This window comes from Mauremys reevesii, linkage group 8 (genome assembly GCF_016161935.1).
Source record: "Mauremys reevesii isolate NIE-2019 linkage group 8, ASM1616193v1, whole genome shotgun sequence".
Taxonomy (NCBI): domain Eukaryota; kingdom Metazoa; phylum Chordata; order Testudines; family Geoemydidae; genus Mauremys; species Mauremys reevesii.
The window spans coordinates 59,707,148-59,721,687 of record NC_052630.1 but is presented as its reverse complement, the minus strand read 5'-3'; the positions used below and the strand labels follow the sequence as shown (position 1 = coordinate 59,721,687).

Genomic DNA, 14,540 nt, shown 5'->3' with positions numbered 1-14,540 from the left:
ATAAAGCATCAGCATAGAGGGTCTGCTAATCTCTTGAACCAATTATTGGATTATGTGGAGTTATTTTGTGAGCAGGAACAAAATGTATTTTTATGCTACTTCTTTTTTACCCTGGGAAACTGAAGCAATCTGCCTCCTGACTTTTGTAAAGCAGAGAGAAAATACTGCTTTTAGAGATTGCAGGAAGCACAGCTGTGTGGATCTGATGCTGAATAAAAAAAAAGAAAGAAAGAAAGAAAGAAAAAAAATGATTATTCACTGTCATTAATCCTTTTCAGTTCTTAAGACTCATAACCTTGAATAGTTTTCTAAATCACATCTATTTTTTAGCTAATGCTTAGATGTCTTCTTAGCCTATTTCATGGTTGCAGACTACAGCTGGTAAGAAAAATTCATCCATGTTTCAGATATGACAGAGAAGTCTATTCAGACTTGGTTGTGTGTGTGTCTGTTAATTTAAACTGTCTCATAAATTAGATATGATTCACTGAAACTAATTTACAAAGTCTGCAGACATGTTCTGTAGATGGGAGGCGCCTTCTTCCAATTCTGGAACCAAACAGAAGAAAGGTTTTGGGATTTTTTTTTTAATGTAGATCGCCCCATCTCTAGCTAATGACAAATCAGCCTTGCCAGAGTTGCATTCATAAGAATACTTCTGACGAGGAGTTATTTTACCTTTGAAATGTTCCATATTGCACCTTGTGGCAGGTATTTTCCAAAACAAATGCCCTGACACTCATTTACACCAATGGCCCGTTACATCACTTTAACTGGTAAAGGGGCCTAAAATGGACATTTACACACACTCTGAGGCTCCAAGTATATGGGGACCTTAGTGTAAAGAAGAATCAATCCCAAATTTCTTGAGGGAAGATAGTCCTGGATTCTCTTAAAAACTCTTCATCACATCCTAGACATATACATATATGATACTTTGTGCTATCCTATCATTATACACAGCATAGATTTCAGGACCAATTACAAACATTTCCAGAAAAGTACTTGTTTGCCACGCAATGTTTCCTCCTTTCTTAGGACAAATTTCTACCCCACCCCGTCTTTCTCAGGCTGAGTAGCACCTAATTCCTCATGTAGTCACCATATATTTCAAATAGGACTGCCCAATGAACAAGATACTACTCACAGTGAGAAAGGGGGGCAGAATCGAGCACTAAATTATAAGAAACCATTTTTATTTATCCAATGTAAAGCTCATCCAGTCCTTCACTTCTCCTCTCTGTGAGTAGTTCTTTCAGACAGAGCCTATCATTTACTATCTGCCTATACAGTGCTTATGAGAATGGAGCCGCAACTTGGTTGAAGCCTCTAGGTGCTACTGGGATATAAACGTACATAATTATGATAATGGCTGGGCTTTTCAAAAGAGTCTGAGGGAGTAACATGCAAATCCCACTAGAATTCAATGGGAACTGGATGTCTAATTCCTTAAGTTTTCTTTGAAAGTCCCAGGCAGTATTAATACGTTTTAATGTGTATGGTTATATCTGTTTTATCATGAGCTAAGGGAGAAAAATGTTGTTAGATCCTCTTGTCTAAACAGTTGCAGCATGTCTCTGAATCAATATTATTCTAGAATCTTTCATGCCCGAGCTTAACATTGGACAAAATATAGTTTTGTTTGATTTGATTCAGTTAAAATATTCAGCTCTTTTCAAGCTTGTTACAGTGGATCTGAAACAAAGTGTACTTCTCAGGAAGCAGAACACAGAGTAGAGAGACAGGAATGAGCACAATGTTTTGCTTGCCATGATAACCCTCACCTCATCCCTCACACAAGGCAAGAATGGACTCTAACCAGACTATGATAATAGGACAATGTGCTAACTAGAGCCAAGTCCCAAGTATATTTTTTCCTACAGATTTTTTTTTGAAAATAACACTTTCTTTTTGGTCAATATTATCCATAGAAATTTACATATGTTTTTGCTGAAATATTAGAAAATTTAGGATTTTTAATGTATCGAAAGAAGACTGTGAAAAATTCCATTCTGTCATAAATCCAATTTTCCACTGAAAACGTTTTTGATCAGCTCTAGTTATTACTATTGTAGAATAGTTAGGAGGCTTTTAAAATGGATACTGAAAAGAGAAATAATTGCAAAATATGCAGAAAATCAAGGAATTTTGCAAAGATTTTCCTCAAGCTTGAGGGGGTATTGTCATTTATCTTGCAATGGATTGGTAGTTTTGCTGTTGATTTCAAATGGAAGGATGATCAAGCTTATGTGATAGTCACTTTAAAGGAACAACACCTCATTAGGGCTAAGGGAAAACTGCAGGAAAAGTGAAAAATCTGTGAGGAATTTCCCTGATTTCTGCAGGGATTTTTTGTACTTTTTTTTTTTTTTTTGCAATGCATTATTCTGGATACTCCTTTACTCACTGACAGTAACTTATCTCAAACAAGTTGCTGTGTAGTTCCTGTACCTCCCAAATGTCATGAAGAGGTTGTCACATGGAAGACAAAAGGCTCAGCAAATCGCTTGAGTAATTACACAAAGTAAAAGGTTGAGGCTTAGCCTTCAACTCACTCTGTCACTCCATATCTTGTAAAGGGATTTAACATAGTTATAATTTTGTGTCATGATTTGTACAACTATTTCACAGCTATATTTGAACCATGACAATAGCCAAAATCTGTTAAAAATAATTTGGGGCCAAATTCCCATCTCTTTTATATCTCAGGAAGATACAATAGGATCTGTTGACCCTCCCCACAAGCATTTACTACTAATGTACAGCAGTTTGTAACAGCAGTTAAGTAAATTGTAATTCTATGTCCACCCAGTATAACAGAGAGACTGGGGAACTAGAGGGCAACAATCCTAGTATCTATGGAGACTATGACAATTCACATTTCCTTGCAGCTCAAGCTATGTACAAACATCCATCTTACAGGTAATGGCAGGAGGAAGAGCATACATACAATGGGCTGAATTCTGGCAGGTTCTGCCCATTCGATCCACTTCAGAAAATCCATCAGTAAGACTCTGAGGTGACAGTTGTCTGCTCCAGGGTAAAACCAGTATTTTGGGTCAAACATTACTGGTCTTAACTCAGACAAAATTCCCCTTCAATTTGTGGTAGTTTTGGCAGAGTACGGACTGTAGGATTTAGCAGTGCATGTGAATTTCCAGGATGGTGGCCTTCAGGAAAAAATATTATAGAGGCCATTGTTTGTCTTAGATTAACATGAAAATACTTTTCCTTCTCCAAATGAAGAATTAGAAATTAAATTTCCAGTCAAAGGTATTTGCTGATGGTATAATCCTTACTAGTGTCAACAGATGTGATCTCTTGCACTGAAACATGTGTTCTTAATTTGGAATTATTGCCACCAACAGTATATTCTTTTAGAGTTTATGTCAATTGTTGCATCCCACACATTATTGTTCTACAGCTATATTTGTTGGCACATATGCCCACTTGAAATTGGCACACCATCTTGTGAGTGGGCATAGTGCCACCACAACAGATGGGTATGCAATGAAACTAGTACAAGCATCAACTCTGACTATAATGGGAGAGATTCCCTTCTGGGAATGAGGAAACAGTAGTCTGTGTAGATATTTGGCATCTAAAGTTAAGGTGAACTGGTATTACTCATTCAATTCATGGGCAGATTAAACTCTGAAAATCCAAAATTAGCAACCAGAGACTTAAAAGGTGAGTTTTTTATTAACTTGGACTTGTGTGGAACAGGAGGAAATGTTACTACATCACCAGATTCTTACTTTTAAGTTTTATTTTCTGCAGTGGCATTTTATGATTTCATTTAAACCCATCACAAAACAAAGTGTGAAATCTTCATCCCGTAGAAGTCAGCAGAACAAAGATTTTCATTGTAAAGTATCAAAATTTTTTAAAAAAACCTCTTCCATGAGAAGCAATCATTAACCTTATGGAAATTTCCTCTAAAATTTAACAGTAATCTTATAAAAAAGGCTGTATAGAAATTATTTTAAGAGTTTAGTAGAAAATAATATTCAGGGGGAGGCTGTTCTGTTTTTAACAATCTTACACAAATCTACAGCAGGGATATAATCTTCTAAAACCTGTAGGATTTTTTCTATAAGAAAAGGTACTGAAAGAAATAGGAAAACAGGTAAACCTCTTATGTAGCCGTCCTCTTTGATCTTCTCTTTGCATTTGTAAACATAGCTCCACTTTGGAAGTCTTTTTTCCAGTTACAAAAGGTTATGTAAAAGAGGCCTGAGGCAAGATACCTCTTCCACTAGCTTTGCACTATTCAGTGGTGATGATGCAAAGCAGTTGTAAACTTACCTTAACTTGTTGACTAAATTGGGTTTAGCTCAGTTTTGTGTTGCTACAGTGGTGCAAAGGCAGCAAGAGAGAACTAGTCATCCCCGACCCTTGAAAAATGTAATAATCTGATATTACAGATGGTTCCAATACAACAATGTTTACTAGCAAACACTTCAGTACATGTGTATAATAGGGTACTTAGCTTTGAGTCCAGACCAGAAATGTATGAAAAGACATAGGAAAAAACCCCCAAAATATCATAATAAAGTTAGGTCTAAAGTATAATACTGGTATATTTCAGTCGTATAAGCAATTAATACAATAAAAATAAAGGTTTGGAGACAGCCTCTAAATCTAGCTCTCATGCAAACTAAATCTTCAGAAAAATATGTACTGAGGATAAGCAAGTCAGGTTAGATCCCTTGAAGGAAACTCATTCCTGGTGTAACTCGACTGGCAACACTGGAGGTACAAAAGGATTGAATTTGGCCTATTGTGTTTTTATCATTTTATTATACAGTCAATTAAGAACCAGAAATATGAAAATTGTCATTTTCTTCTGATTTCTAACTGGTTTCTAATAAGTGCCAGAAGAATGGCATTACATTTTTAGGCCTAAATTTTCAAACCTGGTTAACTGATGCAACTAGACAAGTGGCCTGATTGTCAAAAGCACTGGACACCCAAAGAGTCCTGTTGACTTCATTTGAAAATGCTTGGTACTCACCATTTTTGGAAATTAGGCTTCTTTCTTGGATGCCTAAATAGGGACTTAAGACGGAGAATGTCAAAGACATAAACAACAGTTAGGCCCTGACCTCCCACGAGCGTTTTCAAGGCACAAATAGTAGTTAGGCCCTTATCTTCCATGGGAATTTGGTGCCTGCCACTTATAAGAACATAAGAACGGCCGTACCGGGTCAGACCAAAGGTCCATCTAGCCCAGTATCTGTCTACCGACAGTGGCCAATGCCAGGTGCCCCAGAGGGAGTGAACCTAACAGGCAACGATCAAGTGATCTCTCTCCTGCCATCCATCTCTGACGAACAGAGGTTAGGGACACCATTCTTACCCATCCTAGCTAATAGCCATTTATGGACTCAGCCACCATGAATTTATCCAGCTCCCTTTTAAACATTGTTATAGTACCAAGCCTTCACAACCTCCTCAGGTAAGCAGTTCCGCAAGTTGACTGTGCGCTGCGTGAAGAAGAACTTCCTTTTATTTGTTTTAAACCTGCTGCCTATTAATTTCATTTGCTGACCCCTAGTTCTTGTATTATGGGAATAAGTAAATAACTTTTCCTTATCCACTTTCTCAACATCACTCATGATTTTATATACCTCTATCATATCACCCCCCCCTTAGTCTTCTCTTTTCCAAGCTGAAGAGACCTAGCCTCTTTAATCTTTCCTCGTATGGGACCCTCTCCAAACCCCTAATCATTTTAGTTGCCCTTTTCTGAACCTTTTCTAGTGCTAGAATATCTTTTTTGAGGTGAGGAGACCACATCTGTACACAATATTCGAGATGTGGGGGTAACGGATTTATATAAAGGTAATAATATATTCTCAGTCTTATTCTCTATCCCCTTTTTAATGATTCCTAACATCCTGTTTGCTTTTTTGACCGCCTCTGCACACTGCGTGGACATTTTCAGAGAACTATCCACGATGACTCCAAGATCTTTTTCCTGACTCGTTGTAGCTAAATTAGCCCCCATCATATTGTATGTATAGTTGGGGTTATTTTTTCCAATGTGCATTACTTTACATTTATCCACATTAAATTTCATTTGCCATTTTGTTGCCTAATCACTTAGTTTTGTGAGATCTTTTTGAAGTTCTTCACAATCTGCTTTGGTCTTAACTATCTTGAGTAGTTTAGTATCATCTGCAAACTTTGCCACCTCACTGTTTACCCCTTTCTCCAGATCATTTATGAATAAATTGAATAGGATTGGTCCTAGGACTGACCCTTGGGGAACACCACTAGTTACCCCTCTCCATTTTGAGAATTTACCATTAATTCCTATCCTTTGTTCCCTGTCCTTTAACCAGTTTTCAATCCATGAAAGGACTTTTCCTTTTATCCCATGACAGCTTAATTTACGTAAGAGCCTTTGGTGAGGGACCTTGTCAAAGGCTTTCTGGAAATCTAAGTACACTATGTCCACCGGATCCCCCTTGTCCACATGTTTGTTGACCCCTTCAAAGAATTCTAATAGATTAGTAAGACACAATTTCCCTTTACAGAAACCATGTTGACTACTGCTCAACAGTTTATGTTTTTCTATGTGTCTGACAATTTTATTTTTAACTATTGTTTCGACTAATTTGCCTGGTACCAACATTAGACTTACTGGTCTGTAATTGCCGGGATCACCTCTAGAGCCCTTTTTAAATATTGGCGTTACATTAGCTAACTTCCAGTCATTGGGTACCGAAGCCGATTTAAAGGACAGGTTACAAACCTTAGTTAATAGTTCCGCAACTTCACATTTGAGTTCTTTCAGAACTCTTGGGTGAATGCCATCTGGTCCCGGTGACTTGTTAATGTTGAGTTTATCAATTAATTCCAAAACCTCCTCTAGTGACACTTCAATCTGTGACAGTTCCTCAGATTTGTCATCTACAAAAGCCAGCTCAGGTTTGGGAATCTCCCTAGCATCCTCAGCCGTGAAGACTGAAGCAAAGAATCCATTTAGTTTCTCCGCAATGACTTTATCGTCTTTAAGTGCTCCTTTTGTATTTCGATCTTCAAGGGTCCCCACTGGTTGTTTAGCAGGCTTCCTGCTTCTGATGTACTTAAAAAACATTTTGTTATTACCTTTGGAGATTTTGGCTAGCCATTCTTCAAACTCCTCTTTGGCTTTTCTTATTTCACTCTTGCACTTAAGTTGGCAGTGTTTGTGCTCCTTTCTATTTGCCTCACTAGGATTTGACTTCCACTTTTTAAAGGAAGTCTTTTTATCTCTTACTTCTTCTTTTACATGGTTGTTAAGCCACGGTGGCTCTTTTTTACTTTTTACTGTTTTTCTTAATTTGGGGTATACATTGAAGTTGGGCCTCTATTATGGTGTCTTTAAAAAGGGCCCATGCAACTTGCAGGGATTTCACTTTAGTCCCTGCACCTTTTAACTTTTGTCTAACTAACCCCCTCATTTTTGTATAGTTCCCCCTTTTGAAATTAAATGCCACAGTGTTGGGCTGTTGAGGTGTTCTTCCCACCACAGGGATGTTGAATGCTATTGTATTATGGTCACTATTTCCAAGCGGTCCTGCTATAGTTACCTCTTGGACCACTCCTGCGCTCCACTCAGGATTAAATCTAGAGTTGCCTCTCCCCTTGTGGGTTCCCGTACCAGCTGCTCCATGAAGCAGTCATTTAAAGTATCGAGAAATTTTATCTCTGCATTTCGTCCTGAAGTGAAATGTTCCCAGTCAATATGGGGATAATTGAAATCCCCCACTATTATTGGGTTCTTAATTTTGATAGCCTCTCTAATTTCCCTTAGCATTTCATCATCACTATTACTGTCCTGGTCAGGTGGTCGATAATAGATCCCTAATGTTATATTTTATGCTTTTAAAACGCTCCTTCTTAGGAGCCTAACTTTACACACTAAATTTTAACACCATTGGCCTTGCAACATATTTCAGGCAAAATAAGAGATATGGAAGATGTAATTGATTGTTTTAATATATTGTTTATACAGGAGAGGAGTCACTCACAATTTTTGTGGACAAGCGGAAGCTGAGTAAGCGATCAGAAGGAAGTGATCCCAGCACCAACAGTTCTTCTGTGACTCTGGAGACTCTGCACCAACTGGCAGCCTCTTATTTCATTGACAGGGACAGTACTCTCCGTAGACTTCACCATATTCAGATTGCCTCCACTGCCATCAAGGTATGAGAAGTTGTTCTGGAGTCTCGCTGCAAACATTTTCACAGATTAAATAGATCCTCCCCTTACCAGACATGCCTGGGATTTCATTGATAAAACAAACTTGTTAGGAAATAAATCTTAGTTAATTTCCATGTCCTGCACTTTAAATTAAGTATTATATACAATTTGTTTGATGCAAGGTCTATAATTTCAGTTACACAGATAGATAGGAAAACAATATGAAGTAAAACTTTCAGACTTTAAAAAAAAAAACATGTGCCTAAGTAACTTGCAAATGCTGTCCATGCAGTTGTGTGTAAAAATACTCTCACACACAATTTGCAATTTCCCAGTGATTATGTATTTATCTATTATCATCATCATCATCCATACATTTGATCGTAGACACCTATTTTTGAAAAATATATTCCTTTCATGTTCTCATTCTACAGAATTTTAGACCCAGCTTAATTAGTCTAAAATATTGTAGGCCACATCCTGTTCTCCATTACACAGGCTTCGCACTAGTATTCCAGCACAAAGCACGTGCCAAGTCTGCTTACTCAACTGCCTTAGGATTTCCCCAGTGATTCTGCATCCCCAAGTAGTTTAGGTATCTGTGTATGTATTGTATGAAGCAATATCTATGCATTTGTACAGCTATCCAGCTGTGCTTTTAAAACAAGTGTAGAAATAATACATATATTTAATGGAAAATGTTAGCGTGAGTTGACTTAGTAGAAATATCTTCTTTCAGGACAGGATTTCATATCAGACATAGAGAAGCAAATTGAACTGTACTTTTAATAGGAAGTGCCTTCATTATAAAGCTTTTACTTCAGAATCTATTGAAGTCAACAGGAATTTTTCCCTTGAATTGAGGGGGCTTTGAATTAGCCTTTAGTTAACAATTTCTGATTTTCAACTATATTAGTTGATTATTTACAGTACATAGTACAAAGTGTCTTATTATTTTTGTCTTGTTATGTAATATGCAGATTTGAAGTAAATTTTAAAATAGACTTCTCTCTGAGGTTTAGAAAGGAGGCCTTTTCTTTATATTGAAAAGACCCACAGAAGAAATCAGCAGATATTTAAACATTGGCAGATGACAACTTGGGTAATGAGTGCTAACTATATAACAAAGTTTTTTAGCAAACAGCACAAAATCACCTCGTTCTCCCCCTACCCCATCACCATTCATGAGATGCATACAAATGGAAACTATAGTCCATCAACACATCTACAAATTACAAAGAAGATATTCAAGATCACACATGTCCAATTTAGGTAATCAACTGCAGCAGGCCTCTAGAAAATGGTACACGTCATATGTGACAATACCAGTGTATGAAATTATTTATGCTATACTATCACTCTGATTGAGGGTCTGTTAGCATTTGCATAACAGATTTCCATTTTCAGAGAATTTTATTCACTAGAAAAACTTAATGCTAACTGAAATTTGGAATGAAAGAGCACTGACGGGAAGGAAAAATGTTTGTTTTTCACAAATTTTCAAAATACTGCATTTGGCTCTTTTAAAGTGGAGGGGTATCAAATAGAGTTGACTGTTGTCACACCCAGGTTGTGATCTTATATCTCAGCCATTTTATTTATACAAATTGCATTGATGTTGCAGTTAGAATAGGGTCCAAATCCTACAAAACCCACCTCTCAGGCAGATCCCTGCGCCTGTGGCAGATCATACAGGATCAGGGCCTAAAATAGCATGGGTGAAATTCTACAGAATTCACAGTTGAGGAGGAGCTGTGGGTTTGTTTGCTTTAAGACATCTTTGTGTACTCCCAATCCTGATGTGTTCCAGATGCTGGATAATTTAGACTTTCTTCCCTGGTCTGTGCTATGGGCCACAGTGTTGCTCGGAATCTCCACTCCCTAGGTCAGTGATAGTAAGTGGGTCCTCTGAAGGCAGCCTTATAACTGTCTTACACAGGGCCTGTGCCAGCAAAATCCTTCCCCGCTAGACACAGAGCATTTAGAGCTCCTTGATGACATTCTGGCACATTTATTTGATGATTAGGTGACAGAGACGGGGTGAAAAATTCACCCCATATTTTTTTAAAAAGTGTCTAAAATCCTTATTTTATGTGATGTGTTGGAAATGGATCAAATAATTAAAATAAACACACAAATAAATAAATGGATTACTGACAAGTTGGAAACTCAAGACTTAGATTTAATGGAAATTGAGCATCCAATATCTGAGATGGCTTTGAAAATCTTAGCCATAGTTTCACAATTTTCAGCTTCATGATTTGTCTGTTAAATGTATAAAGATTTTAAAATGAATATTATATGTGATATTTTCCCCATTTCTTTAAACCAATTTATTGAAACGATAAAAATAAATTCAGGGAAAATGTACATTAAAATAATGTTAAGGTACTAGTGGATATTAAAAATAAAATCAGAACTCTGGATGCAAGTTAAATACTGTAATTCATGCACTTTTACTGCAGTCCACGGCAAGAAAAGCCATCTACTGTTCCAAAACTTCAACAATATTAAAGAATTGCAGAAGACTTAAGAATTTCCAGCTACAATAATTAAAAAAACAAAAACAAGGGCCAAGTTTCTAGAAATCAAAAGGTTACCTTAAAAAAACATGATTTAAAAAAAACAAACACATTGTCCATGTTTGGTTTTGCCTTCTGGTTTTTGAGTATATAGGGATCATGCTTTCAAGCTTTTCTCTGTAATCATCAGGGCTAGAAACTGATGTGTATATATAATATTACAGACACAGCCCCTCAGATGCTTACATAAACAAATGATTCCATGTGCTGGGACTTAAAAAAACCCTCAAAATATTTATAATAAAATGGAAAGAGTTGGCAGCACAGTGACTTTAAGCCTTAAATCTAAATTTCTGAAGTTTATGTAAACTTGAATTACATATTATTATAACATTAAAGACTAATGTTGATTAGGACTCAAATACAAGAACTTTTCTTGCCACAAAGGATAACATCTGGAGTTTAGTAAACTTCAAATTTTTCAGGAGTTACAGGAACATATGTTATTTTTTACAGGCCATGTAATGCATGTTCTGTAGTGTATATATAAATAAATAATAGCAGGAGCTTCAGCAATAATTACACTCATTTGGGCTGTTTGAAATGTTTAGTTTTGATTTTGACCCCTTCTCCTTTTTTAAAAAATATAAATTAAAGTCAATTTTGAAAGGAAGTCATCTGAAATGGGAAAAAAAAATCATAACTTTTTGTTCCAGGACACTTTTTAAATGTTTAGCCAATTTTTCCTAAACAAATTTTCATCAAAATTGATAGAATTTTGAAAAAAAAATCAGTGAGTCAAAATTCAGTTGATCAAAGGGATAGAATGTAAGCCATATGAGCAAAGGCTGAAGGAACTGGGTATGTTTAGTTTGGAAAAGAAGAATTTAAGGGGAGGACATGATAGTCTTCAAATACTTGAAAGGCTGCCGTAAAAAAGATTGAGATGTCCTGCCCTGTGTGGCAAGAAAGGACAAGAGGCAATGGGTTCAAATTACAGCATATCAGATTCAGATTAAATCCCAGGAAAAACTTCCTAGCTATAACAACAGTAGGACAATGGAACAGACTGCCTCGACAGGTAGCGGAAGCTTTTTCATTAGAGATTTTCAAAAGGAGGCTGGATAGCCATCTGTCTTGGATGGTTTAGACTAGGAATAGGCAACCTATGGCATGCATGTCAAAGGCGGCACACGAGCTGATTTTCAGTGGCACTCTTACTGCCCTGGTCCTGGCCACCAGTCTGGCGGGGCTCTGAATTTTAATTTAATTTTAAATGAACCTTCTTAAACATTTTAAAAACCTTATTTACTTTACATACAACAATAGTTTAGTTATATATTATAGACTTCAAGAAAGAGGCCTTCTAAAAACATTAAAATGTATTGCTGGCACGTGAAACCTTAAATTAAAGTGAATAAATGAAGACTCGGTACAGCACTTCTGAAAGGATGCCGACCCCTGGTTTAGACACAACAACTTCTGCATCTTGGCAGGGGGTTAGACTAGATGACCCTTGTGATCTCTTGACAAAAACTTTCCAAACATCTCTAATGGCAAACTTGTTTTGAATAGCTCTACTACCAAACTGGCTGAGGGATAGAAAGCGGCAACTTAGCATAGCAATAAACCTTACTGAAGAAAAGGATCCTTGTATACACAGGTGAAAATTGTGTGTGAGTTATGAGCCTTTGAAAATTTCCTGTGCATACAAAGTAGAATTGACATACATCTTCATTCTCTTACAAAAAGTGAAGTTAATAAAGACCACATAGCTAATGCAAGTGCATTTAGGTTCAATACTGCCACCAAATCAGCTTTTTGCCATCACTTTGACCACACAATCCACACTGAGTCATTTCACTGGTTTTTTAATGCACCATGCATCAAGATCAAATATTTTGTTCTTCTATTTAGGCTCAACATCATAAAGGCCAGGTCTACATATCTGACCTGTCACTGATTCCCCTTATGCTAAGAATGCCTTTTCAAAATCTGTTTATTAGGCCTTCACATTCACCTTATTCAGATCACTCTATAAATCCCATTCCTGCTGAATCACCTACAAAAACTAGTGTTTGTACTTTGAAAAATCATGCACTACAAAACATTTGAACCACCAGGCATTGTTCACTCCTAGATGCATTAGTAAATGCTACAGAATATTAGATGACAACTATAACAACAGCAATGATAATGAGCTGACAGAATGGCTCCTATAAATCCTTGCCTCAGTCTTGTTTAAGGGGTTAAGAAGTAATAAAAAGCTACTACTGACTTTGTAAGGTGTGCAGGAATTAGCCTAGCTCTGATCCACTTTAGGGGTTCCACAGGGAGCATCTTACCCTTACTTATCTCATAATCTGTTCAAGAGTGGGTGTCCCTCCTGCAGAATTCCTAAGCTGCTTCCAGTTCACAGATGGGACATTGCTCTCTAAGCTTCCAAGGGAAAAGAATTTCATCTTATTTGCAGGAAACAGAAAATATTAATTAAGTACCCTTTGTCCTTTCAGATAACATTGTGAAGGTGATATCCATTGCACTCAGAACAATTAACACTTGATGAGTTTGTATATCAACTTTCACATTCCCAACAAAAAAATTATAGTGATAAATCACATTTTCTGTCCATCCCTGATGACTGGAGGAGGAGGACTGCATTTCTGATGCATTAGGCTGCTAATTTATCAGCTATTCTATCCCACATCTAACATATGTCATGAAAGGTGGGGAGAAGTTATCTTTTAAATCTTTATTTTTAATCAGCTGGGGTAAAATACTGTTATCTTAAGCAGAACAATTGTTTTCTCAAGAATGCAAATGTACAGTGCAAGGAAGGGACTGGTGCCAGTATATCTGATGAATGTAATCAGGTTTGTTAATTGTGATATAATTAATCTCGAATACAATATGTGCAGAACTGATGGAGGCCTTGCTATTAAAACTCAACAGTATATTGTCAATGTGATACTCTCCAAGTAAAGATATCAAGCCATAGCATTCTTGATACTATTTGCCAACTGGAAACCAAGTATTTAAGAGTGTTACACAAAACTTTTATCAATATTTACCTTATTTTAAAATATTCCAAAACATACATTATTTCAATAGTATTTTAATACATGCATTTTAGTGTAAGTGGTTAGATTAATGTTCAAAATCAACAGTTTGCAGCCTCAAGGGCTTCAGTGGCAACTTGCCAGAAGCCTGAGAGCTGTATCTAATTTGCATGTACATTTACATAAATGTACATCGTGTCATGTTTGAAGTATTACAGATCCAATATTACTGCACTTGTCTGCTCATTTTAAAAGCTTTTTGCTATGGATGTTATACTAGCTTCTGGGTTAGCTTCTCATTGAATGCTGGGTGGGCTGTTGACTCTCCTTCCCTCTCTTCTGGCAACTGTGAGGGTAGGGCTATCTCCTGTCCTCTCCTAACTGCTTGGTGGAACAGGGATTGTCTTGCTCTCTCACTATGAAACTGGGGGACCAACTCCACAGAAACAAAATATAGCTATAGTCAGTAAATACTTTTTCACAAGGGATAGATTTTATGAGCCAGACCTCCAGTTAATGTAAATTCATATTTTTCTATTGACTTCAATGGAGCTACACTAATTTACACCTGCTGAAGATCTCACCATATAACTGGAAATCAAAGAAAGCTACTGTAAGCAAAAGAGAGTAACAGAGAAGTCCCCTAGTCTCGTATTCAGTCCAGTCCTATGACACTTGACTTTGGAGCCCTCTCTGCCTCTTACTTTATAGGCCCTCTTCTAAGCATCTGCATGGCTATGTCTACACTGAAGTTGGAAGTGTA

The 14,540-nt window shown here is 36.9% G+C and overlaps 1 protein-coding gene across 6 annotated transcripts in view; it reads left to right on the top strand.

Annotated features, from left to right (window-relative positions):
* The window catches only part of BRINP3 (BMP/retinoic acid inducible neural specific 3), a 331,852-nt gene that overhangs the window by 197,317 nt on the left and 119,995 nt on the right, over window positions 1-14,540 (top strand). For all 6 annotated transcript variants that reach the window (XM_039486613.1, XM_039486610.1, XM_039486611.1 and 3 more), the window contains one exon: window positions 8,009-8,199. In XM_039486613.1, the coding sequence (XP_039342547.1) occupies window positions 8,009-8,199 (191 nt within the window). The remainder of the gene's footprint in view (window positions 1-8,008; window positions 8,200-14,540) is intronic.